Source organism: Phlebotomus papatasi, chromosome 2, assembly GCF_024763615.1.
Source record: "Phlebotomus papatasi isolate M1 chromosome 2, Ppap_2.1, whole genome shotgun sequence".
NCBI lineage: Eukaryota > Metazoa > Arthropoda > Insecta > Diptera > Psychodidae > Phlebotomus > Phlebotomus papatasi.
Genome location: NC_077223.1, coordinates 18028124 through 18040857, shown reverse-complemented (window position 1 = coordinate 18040857; position 12734 = coordinate 18028124). Strand labels below are relative to the sequence as shown.

The 12734-nt window shown below is 34.8% G+C and overlaps 1 protein-coding gene across 1 annotated transcript; it reads left to right on the top strand.

The window, feature by feature from the left end:
- Positions 1-55: 55 nt before the first annotated feature.
- Positions 56-8407, top strand: LOC129802885 (uncharacterized). Its single transcript, XM_055849076.1, has 6 exons — positions 56-286; positions 378-623; positions 3103-4001; positions 4061-4123; positions 7653-7828; positions 7893-8407. The coding sequence occupies exons 1-6, from the start codon at positions 163-165 to the stop codon at positions 8023-8025; spliced, it is 1641 nt and encodes a 546-aa protein (XP_055705051.1). The 5' UTR covers positions 56-162; the 3' UTR covers positions 8026-8407.
- The last annotated feature ends 4327 nt before the right edge of the window (positions 8408-12734 follow it).

Sequence of the window (12734 nt, the reverse complement as noted above, 5' to 3'; positions counted from 1 at the left end):
ATAAAAATCCCGCCAATTTGGTGCCATCTGGCGGAAATTTCCAGAAACTAGTTATACAGCTTTTTGCTGTCAGTTGGGGACGTCAAAATAAGTCCGTCGTCTGGCAAGTGGGAGAAAAAACGCAATTTTTTATTTGAAAATAAAAGGGTGGTTTTGTATAGTATGGCCAAAGAGAATAGTGGCAAAAACCCAGATGAACTCCTGTCTGTCCTAGGAAATAGTGATGGTGTTGTTAATGGCACGGCAGAAGAGGAAAATACCGAAAATCCAAGTGGTGACAACAATGGTAGGCCCCCTTGACTTCTCCCCGTCACTTTTTTTCCCTATTTTCCGGGGAGTTTGGGGTAAAAATTGATGGGATGTTGTTTGTATTGTAGGTGTATCAGCTGAGGTGCCCAGAAAAGAGGAGAATCCCTTCTCTTTCAAGCATTTTCTCAATCGCGACAGTGGAATCTCAAGTTCAACGAACCGAGCTCCTGGAGGGTCCAATTCCTTCAATACCGGTGCACGTCCCAAGGTTCTTCAGTCCAATAGCACCAATGAAATACCCAAAATGAAGCGATCTCCCAGATTTCCATCCTTTGACTCACAAGCCAGTCTCACAGAATACACAGACGATCTGAGTAAGTTTTTCCTTTCTATTTTATTTTATTTATGTCTTTTAGACTTTGTAATGCTCCCTTGTAGAAAGAATCCCTTTTTTAACAAATCCTTTGCATAATCTGAAAAAGTTGAGTGATATATTTTTTGCAAAACTTCATAAATTTTCTTGGGATCTGAAAGTTTAAATGGCATAGCTAGAAACCTGTTAAAGTTCTGAACCTTTGGCGAGTTTCTAGCAAAAATTACAGTGTGCACCAAAAAAATGCATCCTTTGAGCATTTTATACTAAAATTATTTTAGAAAATCATAGGCGTAAGTGGGGCACCTTTAAAAGTGAAGCACCTTTGAAATTGGGATTTTTCACCTATTTTCAAATAAAATTCAATCTTATCGTGATATAATTTAGGTGCACAAACAGATTGAGAAGCTAAATTATATCACGAAAAGGCTCAATTTTATTTCAAAATAGGTGAAAAATGCCAATTTCAAAGGTGCCCCACTGCCCCCTAGAAGTGAAAAAAATTATCAAACGATATATAAAAAAAATGGGTAAAATGTGATAAATCGATAAATTCAAAATTGAATTATAGTAGACTCTCGCTCAATCGGTTCTTTCTCAATCGGGCGACAAATTTTTTTGACAATTTTCACGTTTAATTATGAAGCTAATTTGCTCAAATTCGCTGTAGTTTTTCCTATTTTATCGTGATTCTTTATAATTGAGCGCTTTTTGTGGAATTTACAAAGGCTTTGACGCTCAATTATATCGCTAAACCGGATGACATTTTGCCCCATATTCACGATTGAGAGAGAGTCTACTGTAATATTTTTAAAAATAAAAGAGACAGAGGCTTTAAATTTTTACAATATAAGCTTACAAGAAGCTCATTAAATTAGAAAATTAAAAAAAATCGAAATGAATACGGAAAAAATTACTGCGCCAAAGACATAATAGAAAGAAAAACTCTCATAAAAATAAATTGTCTTATTGATATCTTTGTCGGAAGACGGATAGCTGTTTACTAAACACCCTTTCACTTGAATCTTGCGGAAACATGAAGAAATTTAGAGAAAATTTTCAAATGACAAGCTTCCTCAATCGCGCGCAATTCAACAACTCGAGAGAGAGATAGAGACACAAATAACTCAATTGACAAACGTTTGGCGGCGCTGCGGTTGCAGAAATCTCTAAAATGCGACAAAATATTTTCTTATCTATTTTATCCTTATTAGCAGTTTTGTGTCCCTTCTTGTAATATGTGCTTTTGCATTCCTTATTAACCAAAATAGTGTTGTACAAAAGGGTTTTTCTCATACCTATCCTGAATTTTGAGACACCTAAGAAGAATATGAGTCTTCCAGCTCAAAATTTCTTCGAAATGTTTTTGTTGTAATATCGACAATTATTCACAATTAACCCAAATAACTGTATTCAACTAAATTATTTTAAAGTATTTAAAGTATTTTCTTGTGAAAATGGCTTAATTTTAATGTTTGCTGTATTTTTTTTACAATTTGTTAATGCTATGTAAACTTTAATTTGTTTTACACTGTTATAGTTATTTTGTTATGTCACTTATTGTAATATTATCAGCGGCTTATACGACTAGTGATCCGGGGTTTTCTGCCGTCTTACCCGGTGAAGTCGGTTTTGAAGTCGGCGGCAGACGCAAAAAATGGAGATTGGAAATAAATTATTATTATTATATTATTTAAGAAATTAAGCAATTTTCACATTAAAAACCTTTCATTTTCTCTACGTGAATTTTCGCTGCATTTCGAAGAATCCCAACTGGCACCACCAAATTCGCTTTTGCTTTTATTTTAGCTCAACAATCAGCGCTAAAGCGTCATTTATATGAACTTGGACTTTAGGTTTCCGATAGATTTTCGAATAAGGTTTGGCTTGGCTTTGTCTCTTTGAAAGGTTGTTAGTTGTTACTGAGCGGAGCCATTTCTTCCATTACCTATGTTCGAAAAAAATTCGATATCGAATTTTCAAAGATCAAAGTTTAACCACTTTGGAGGGTCTATTTTTCAACCGATTTGCTTAAATTTGGATTTTTTGAAAGCGAATTAGCCCAAACAGAAGTAGATTTTGATTCTCCAATAGTGTCTTGGATAAAAGGTAAATGGAACTCTATTTGCACAAAAAGTCGTTGAAGTTCGAAGAATTTCGAATTTCAGGACTTCTTATGGAAAGTTTCATGGAAGTTCATGAGTAGAAAAAATGGTTAGAGGCTAGATTATTTTAGTAATTAAATATCTTGTAATACCGAATGAAACACAAATTCATCTAAATGGGAATTCCTTCTGAAAAATATCTTGGAAAACATCATTGGGCGGGGCTTCCTCGGTAATGCCAAAATTCCTTTTATAATAAATTGTAAAAATTTAAATTTGCATTCAAGTTAAGAGTTTTGCAGCCTACTTTCTTCTGGCCTAAATATTTGATTTTTGGGCCAGTTGAAAATGCAATCAATTTTTTTTTTGTTACAGGAAGCTCAATCGGCACAACATCCTCGAATTTCGGCAAGAGATCTTATTCCAACTATGACATCGAGAGCCCCAATTCGCCACGTCCGGAGCGTCGAGGCAAAAGTCCCATTGTGCCAGCGAGTGTGCCCTCGAGCCGGAGCACCACATCAAATGTGGGCGGGCATCGTTTGGGTAATTCTGAATTCTCAGCAGCTCTGCCGGACTTTGTGCAGGATCACCTCATCATTGAGCAACTGTACAATAATTCTGCCCTTGGTGGCAATGGATCTCCCAATACATCACCCCTTTCCGTGGATTTCGATATAATTCCCGGATTTGCAGTCAATGAAGCGGAATCTCGGCCAGTGGCAGATTCAATGGCCTCGGACATGCCCTTTGACCTCATGTTCACATCAGCTCCACGTAGCCGAAGTCCGCTACATCGCAACAGTCCTACAATTCCACTGGATCTGCCTGTGTCCAGTGCATCTAGCATCCCGCTGGATCTAACGGGCAGTCGCTTTGGTCACAATTCACCACCTCCGGACATCTCTCTGGATCTGACTGAACGTCATGACTTCAGCAGCGTGAACCAACCGCCCGCCGACATGATTCAGACGCTGCCGGACTTTCTTTCCGACGGACCTATTCACAGTGGCCGGTTAGCTGATGTTGCCAGTGATCTGCCCCATTTGGACTCCCCGGAAGAAAGCGCCGCCACGACAATTGCACGCCTAAGGCTGGAGAATGAACGACTGCGCCATGAACTGGATGAGAACAGGAGACGTCTCTCTGATAAGACGCGTCACAGTGCCGAACTGGAAAGGACGCTGGAAAGCATGAGGCATACGGAAACACAGTACAGTGCTACGCTGGCCGAGAGTATGGAACAGGTGGAAGAGAATCTGGACAGAAGCAATGTGAGTGTTGGAAAAGTGTTTTTCAGGTGCCATTTAACCAATCTTCTGTATTTCTGCAGAAGAGAGCAGCAGCAGCACAGTCCTTAGCTAATAAGCTAAAGCAGCAAGTGAAACAATTAACGGTGAGTACGCTTTTGTTCTCTAGCATTTTAACACTTTAAGGACGAGGGTGTCAAAAATTGGAAGTCAGAAAAAATAATTTTTCCTTAAATGCCTTAAATGCATGCAACTTTTTTGATGCGGTAAATGTGAACCGGTTTCTTCTTATTTTAAAGCAAATTTAACTGTGTTATCACACTTGCACATTAAAATTTTAATATGATTCATATTAATTGTCGCTGGTGAGAGTCCAAATGTGTAATTTGTATGTTTGAATCATTTTATATTCAAAATTTGATCTATTTGTTGATAAAAGGTAGACTTGGCCCGCAAAATTTGATATAAATTGATTTATAGCATTAATGCGAAAAATTAATGTGATTTTCTCTTTAATTTTTTAATGTGAAAAATATTTATGCTTTAGGCAAATTTAAACGTATTTTTGCAGGCCAAGTCTACTTTTTTATCAATAAATAGAAAAACCCCAAATATTAAGTGACTCAAAGACACAAATAACATATTTGGACGCTCACAAGCGACAATTAATGTGAATCACATTAAAATTTTAATGTGCAAGTGTGATAACGCCGTAAAGCGAAGAAGATGAATTTCTTATGTACAGATGGCGCTGAAAATAGTCCGAAAATTGATGTTAAAAGACATTTGCATATCTTACGGCGTATTTCTGTATCTCATTTGTAAGAAATCTTCTGTGAGAATGGTGAGAATGCAATTTTTTCTGGGTGTATAAAACTACTTCGCGCAGTTTTTCGGTCTCGAAAACATACATAATCCCTGGACCCCCTGTATTTGGTTTTAAAAAGTCAAGAAGGCGGCCTTTTAGTTCTTTTTCTATCTTAGACGATTTTTGAATTTTCAGCTGAATAACTTATTGGAAACGGGAAATATAGCTTACCATTGAAAAGGTCTTGAAATTCTATATTTAACTACGTGTATTCCGATGTTTAATTTTAGATAATATAAGCTAAAAATTGATAAGAACGAATAACCCATTTTGGACAAATTTAATTTTATAGAAGCTCTTTTGAAAGTCACGTATAGATGGCGGTTTTACCCATAACCGAAAAGTCGACAAAAAGATCAATTTTAATTTAATGCGGAACCGTTACTAAATTTTATCCTCGTGCTGAGAGATCAGGCAATCCGGAAAGATTAATCAGGTACATCGATTTAGGTCCGAAAAAGTACAAAAAATACATGGAAAATTTCTTACTTGTGATGACGACTGTACTCTTAACGATATTGCCGATATGATAACAGGATGCTTGAAAGCACTCCATTAAATAAACTTTGTCCTTTAGCAGGGATTGGTCTTCATTGGGTAAGGAAAGATATAATCTCTAGGGTCTAGGAGAATAGACGCGACTTCGGCAGGTCCGTTTGCCATTAAGATCAAATGGTAACTTATAAGTAATTATAATGGCTCCAATTTTCCGTTATCCGAAAAATTGTATAAGTTCCGAGGGTTCTTTGAAAAAATGGGTCCCGGTCAAAATCCCGAAAGCCAAAATCCCAAAAGCCAAAATTAAGAAAGCCAAAATTCTGAAAGCCAAAATCCCGAAAGCCAAAATCCTAAAAGTCAAAATTCCGAAAGCCAAAATCCCGAAAACCAAAATTCCGAAAGCCAAAATCCCAAAATCCAAAATTCCGAAAGCCAAAATCCCGGAAGCCAAAATTCCGAAAGCCAAAATCCCGAATTCTTAAAAGTGTCATAGCTATACACCCACAATTGCACCGGCGCTTGCTGGAGGCAAATAGAAATCTTCTGTGTCTTGGGAAATTATTCTAAACATTTTCCTCCACATAATTTCATCCCTTTCATGATTTTGAACATTCGGGATTTTTGCTTCGAGATTTTGGTTTTCGGGATTTTTGCTGCCGCCGGAAAAATGTATGGGTTCTCCGGGTTCTCCATAGGTTCCCTGGTCAAATTGCTTTGAGTTTCCCGAAATGAGTTACCACTTGATTGGCATAGTAAGACATACTAAAAACTTTAATCCTCGATGTGAATAAATACTATTAGTTAAAAAATCAAAGTGGTTAATAAAAAAATAATTTTCCGATAAGTTTCTTAAATTTAATGTATATTTTACTGCTCGAATTCAAAGAGAGAGCAGTACATCGAATACGGATTTTTTCAACTTATCACCGTCCTACATCTTAAATACTATGAGATATCAATTTCTTATCTTCGGTGACCCCCAATAAAAAAAAACGTTGTCTCCAGACGTTTTCTTCTTTACCCTAAAATTGGCCCAATTTTTTCAATTATTTTCGGATATGTTTTGGAGGAGTCCCTGGAGAACATTCCGTCCATACAAACCTATGCCTGGAAAATTAGCCATTTTGTTTTTTTGAAAATCAAAACTCAACCACTTTGGAGGGCTCATTTTTCAACCGGTTTTGTTAAATTTGGATTTTATGGAAAGGTTTTGAAATTTCCAACCCGGCTGCATTTGTTTTAATCGGCAATGAATTTTTTAAGACTCATTAATTTTTGTTCTGAAATTGTTTTTTTTTAAATTTAATCTTATATCTGTTCCCGAACTAGAGGTCAAACTGTAAGAAATATCGATTTCTGGTCAATGATCCCCTTTACGCTAAAAGGAACACTATCTCGGGCGGTCTTTTTTCCTTTCTCCCTTCGCCCTCTTCATCCCCTCAAAACCATATTTTTCAGTTTTTCTCAAAATTGAACCAAGTTTTTAATTGATTTTCGGATATGTTTCGGAGCTACTCCAGGAAAACATTTGATCCATACTTCCTTTGATCGGAAAATTCGCCTTTTTGACTTTTTGAAAGTTCAACCACTTTGGAGGCTCATTTTTCAACCGATTTACTTAACCTTAGATTTTTTGGAAAGGTCTTGAAATTTCCAACTCGGCTATAATCACTCCCAATCGGTAATGAATTGGTCAAAGTAATCGTAATAGATTTTTTTTCTTAGATTAAGTCTTTTTATTTGTGCGTAGGGATATTACTAATGTCAAAAATAATATTCTAATATGCACACTTCTTAAACAATTTTCTAGTGCAAAATTGTTTTATGATTTGTAAATTAATTTGAACGGTAATAAACCTGTATACACCCAAAAATCATGCAAAACGATAATTAACGGATAGGTCTGTCTCGTGAGTTCGAGAATTCCGCAAAGTTGGGACTCTTTGCCGTCTCTTTTTATGAAAGAAATACATTTTACCTATTATTTGTTTATATAGGTATACCTAAAAAAATTTTATTTTTACAAAAAAATCACCAAAACTGGAAATATGGCTTTTGGGATATTCGAAATTGAAATTTTGAAAATAGATCATTCATTTTTAGAAATTTTGCGGTGGTCAAACACAGTTACGATATTCTTAAGAGTTGCTACATTTCACGATACCTTTATTTGCGCCATCGATGATTAATTTCTTGCAATTAGAACGGGTATTAATGGCTTGCAGACCCTCTCAAGGATCAATTCGATAATATAACGGTTTATTTATTTATCAATTGGGTCAAAAACTTAAAATATTTTTAATGTGTAGGCCGAAGTTGAGGCACTTAGGCGTGAAAATGAGACACTGAAGGAAGAAGGAGCAGTAGGAGGAAGTAGCAGTAGTGGATCAGCTCCAAATGTTCGCTCCTACAGCAGAATGTCTAGATCACAGCAATTGTCCCGAGAACTCATGCAGGCAGCTCTGAATGCTGAAAATAATCTCCGGTAAGGATTTTTCTTTTGTTTGGCTTCTCTGAAGGCCCCGAAATCCCTCATGTTCTTCTTTTAGGCAACTTCTGACTGGTGTGGACAATTTGCGTATCATGGCGGCAAATATTCAAAATATGGACCGAATCTGTGATCCCACGGATGAATTTCTCTCCGATTGTGATGATGAGGATTTCACTGGTCCGGCCCTCTAGTGAGGCAATTATTTTAAGTCCTTGACGTCTTTCTTTTTTGTTGAGCAAAATTTTTTTTGTTAGCTTTCTCCTTTTCCCACACGATTTCTTCTTCCAAGATCATTATGTATCTCATGCTCGTTTTTTAGCGTGATTTTTACTTTCTGTTTTCTCTAGAAGAGGAACAAAAAAATTGTCTATATGGTTCGGTTTTATTGCTATCCATCAGCAGTAATACGGAGATATTTAAAAAAAAAAACCATCACACAAAATATTTGGTCGATGCTATTGCGAGAAAATATAGGGAAATTCTTGTCTGTCATTTCTTCCAACCACAGTGGTTGAGGCAAAAAATATTGGATGAATATGTGAGAATGAAAATACAATTATCATAAAGAAAGGACATGATAATGTTTTTATTGTATTTTGTTTTCACGGAATTTTTCGTGTGAGTAATCATAAAGAGATTTTGTGGATTTTGTCCTTCAATTCGATGTGGAAGAAAGAGATTACACATCAGTAAGTTCTTGGTTTTATTACTCAGCGCAAAAAGTTCTAAAGTTTCAAAAGTTCAGTTTCAATGCCTCTAGAAGTAAATTTGCGAAATTTATTCAAATCATGACACCGAAAGGTCTTTCAAAGCAAAGTTTTTTTCTGCTGTTTTTGAGTTTTCGTTGTTTTTTTTTTATTTATAAAGTTCATCAAATGGAAATAGCTTGCCTTGAAAATAGATTAAGGATGCATTGACAGCCAGGGGTTGACTCCTCAGAAGGTCTCTACTAAAAGGTAAATTGCATGCAGTCTGTTTGAACAAAATCTCGTTAGCATTGACATTCGAAAAATCAAATTCAATTTTGAATTTTCGAACTAAACTTTTTCCGAAAGCTCGCAATCGCGAAAATGAATTGTACTTGATGTAACTTCGCTTAAGGCGTTTTTAAGTGATTATAAGGAAAATTATAAAGTGATAGAAATTACTATGAGCGTTGTATCTTTCATTTTCTTAGAAAGAATTCAAGATTAACATATTTTACTCGAAAACTTCCAAATTCGAACAGGAAATGCTATGCAATGAATGAAAAGAAATTGTGTGATATTAAAGAATCATACCTTGGCTTTCGAAACTGATCTTCGAATATCTTCTCAGGAGACTCCGGCTATGAATACTCGTGTGTTACAGCCGGAGTTTGATTCTCCAAAAGTGTCTTGGATAAAAGATAAATGAAACTCTATTTCGGTGGCTCAGAACAAGACTCGAAGGACTCGAACAACTTGCAAATGGTCAATTATAGGATAGTAACGTCAAGCTGAGACTTTAGACGCTGAGTCCGCTACGAATATAGGGCTTTAACATTCAAAAATCCTATTATTTTAGGAATTATTAACTTTCTGATTCATAATATTCAGGTGCGACAGGGAAGGTATGGGGTGTTATACGGGCTTCAGATCTAAGGCTTAGCCATATGGCTTCACATCTTTAATTTCTTATCAGAACAGAATTTATAGACAATTTGAATTTAAGATTGTATTAAGAGAAATTATCAACTACATTCTGAACAACCAATAAAATTAATTGCTATTTACGATTTTGAGACCTTTGGGAACTGGGTTAAACCTCTAGTATGAAGACCGCTTTAAGGAGTTACTCGAAAAGCAGAAAAATTAATTTTGTGAAAATTCGAGTTATTCGAGTTTTATTGTCCGAAAAAATTATACACTTAATTTTGAATTTTCAATTGAGTTACATGAAATATCATACTTGCAAGCCGTTCAAAGAGTTACTCAGTCAGTGATTATTAGAAAAATTATAATGGAATAAAAGTATTATGAGCCTCGTTGCTTGGAATTTTCTAAGAACAAAGTGAAAACTAACATTTAACTCGTAAAAAAAAATGTTTGAAATTCGAGCAATAATTTGGCTTTCGAAACCGATCTTCGAATATCATTTTTTTTCGAAAAGACAAAGCTTTAGTAATTTTTTTCGAAAATCTATCACAAGTTCAAAAAAAAAACAAAGGAGTTTGCATATTCGCCAATGATGAGCACTGGATGGTACTTTCTTTTTGAATTCTTCATGGTATTTTCCTTGCACTTTTTTTTTAAATTGTTGTCTCTTTGAAAATAGCTAACTTTTGTGGAGTTGTTTTTTTATTGACGTTTACATTGATTCAAAATTTCGAACATACATTGATTTTTTAGGTAAATCTTCCTGGATATAACATGCAAATTGATAGAAAGATAAACTTCAACTGGTAGAAGGACTCAATGGTTTATAAAATGGAGAGAGGGTAAAAATTCTTAAATTAAGATTAAAATATTTTCAAAGAAAACATCACCGAATTATCCAGGTGAGATTCAATAATCTAATCTTTTATTTAGAGATTGTATCATTCATATTAACATCTATTATCTATCTATTATCATCATACTATCTTCATATTATCGGCATTGCACCGGATGATCTAAACTAAACTAAACTTTCTGTTTTAATCTCGAATATTTTATTTCCAAAAAGAAATCTTGTTAAAAACGGACCCAGTAAGACAAAAAAAATTATCCATGTCCTCGAGATTCAAGAAACAAATATAAGAGATAGTGTTTATAATACGTTGTGATTGTCAAATTTTTCTTTTAGGTCATTGCATAAAAACTCGGATTGACGTGTAGTCGAACAGAAATAATTGAAATCTAATCCGGCTCGAGGGACCATTTTCAAGCTCTGACTTAGATTTTTCTTTTGGAACCGTTTTGATACGGTGTAATGTCTACAAATTTGAGTTCATTTCGTTTTATACAAATTTGTTCCTGAAAGTTGGAATAGAATTTGTTGCACTCGGCTGTTTTGTTCCCACTGTCAGGAACAAATTGATACATTTTTTTATAACAATATTATTCCTACATCTGTAACATATTTGTTCCAAAAATTTTCGGTGTCCGTGGGTGAGGTAATTTTTGGAACAAAATTGTTACTTATATGTGAAAACTTTGTTCCCATTGTCGGGAACAAAATCGTGTAAAATATTTCGTCTTACAGTTAAGGCCTATACTTCAGTCGAGATGGATTTCGGTGGCGAAAGTTCGTAAGGAACATCAAATAAGAATCAAGGGAAGGGAATCTCGAATTAAAAAAGTGAAACCATGTAGCGCGAAAATTGCCACAGATTTGGCATCCTCTTCGCTTCGTTATTTGTGTGAGAGAAAGGATACGATTTTACACTATAGACATTCTTTTGGAACAAATTCGTTACTAATATTGGGTATCTTTTTGCTTCTCCTAGAAGGTACAAATTTATTACAAAAATTTTCGGTGTTCCTGGACGAGCTACATTTTGGAACAAATTCGTTACTAATTTTGATTATCTTTTTGAGTCTCGTAAAATGAACAAGATTGTGCCAAAAATTATGGTGTTCGTGGACGAGCTAATTTTTAGAACAAATATACAGTAGACTCTCTCAAATTCGGGTATTTGGGACCGAAATGTCACCCGAACTAGAGAGAAAATCGGGCATCAAATTGTTTGAAATGCAACGATTTTTTGTTCTTCCGCACTCATACTAAGTTTACATACTCGTATTTATGGTAAATTTCATGAAACCACCCTTATAATGCAAAATCACATCACACTAAGACGAAACATGCCAAATTTCAGAATATTATCTTCATTCGAAAACTTAAAAAATGTCGATAAACTTTTTTCAAATTTAACTGATGCCCGAATTAAAAAGTAGCCCAATCTTAACCCTTTAACGACGAGACAGTTTTCGCTGACCGAAAATCAGCAATAAAAATGAAACCGATAAACAAAACCTGTAAAACGTCTTACATCTAACCTTCGAAAAGCAAACAGAGTATGATTTAATGTATTTTTTGTCTTTATGAACGATAGGGATAAAAATAGCCCAAAAATTTAAATGATTTTTCTGACGATACCAATGACTGATAATTTTTACTCTAACGAAAAATATTATGTTTGAGTATTGTAGTTTCCTTTTCCAAAACGATTTTGCTTAAAAAAAAACTGAAAGTATAAAAAATAATTAAAATTAATTTTCAATATGAGAATTTAAAATTTCGTCATTTTTGAGCTTAAATATTTATCATATAGCAAATAGGTGGAGACTTGCAAAAAATATCTTATACGGGCTTCAGACCTAAGACTTAGCCATATAGCTTAACTGTTGTAATTCCTTATCAATCAAGATATTTCAGAAAATTTAACTTAAGATTGTATTATTAAGGACTAATGACCTGTTAGATTCTAAAAAGGCAATAAAATTGGTTACCATTTAGGATTCTGAGGTCTTCGGGAACTGGGCTAAACCTCTAGTCTGAAGACCGCTTTAGATTCCTTCAACCTTCTATTTTGCAATTACGTATAAACATAAGAAAAAAATAACTTTAGGTAGTCAGGAAAAATTATTTTCTTTATGGGACACCGGTGTTCCAATCGTCCTTAAAGGGTTAAAAGAGCCGAATTAGCGAGAGTCTACTTCTACTGTATATGCCGAAATTTTTTATTGTGTACTTCCAAAGCCTACTCACAATTTAAATTTAAATCGAGTTTAGATTGTAGTTTCGCGTTTATCTATTGACTAATTGGGAATAATTTCAACTTTACTTGGTTTATAGTCGCTGAAGTGGGCGTGGTTTAATTTTATTTTAGAGCGAAGCTTTTTTTCAATAAAGGATCACCAAGAGAAGATTCAAGACCAAAAGAAAATTTACACAC

Coding starts and splice junctions, on each gene's coding strand:
- LOC129802885 (XM_055849076.1), top strand. CDS start 163: ATGGCCAAAGAGAATAGTGGCAAAAACCCAGATGAACTCCTGTCTGTC. Junction 4,002..4,060: donor AGAATCTGGACAGAAGCAAT/GTGAGTGTTGGA, acceptor GTATTTCTGCAG/AAGAGAGCAGCAGCAGCACA. Junction 7,829..7,892: donor AATGCTGAAAATAATCTCCG/GTAAGGATTTTT, acceptor TTCTTCTTTTAG/GCAACTTCTGACTGGTGTGG.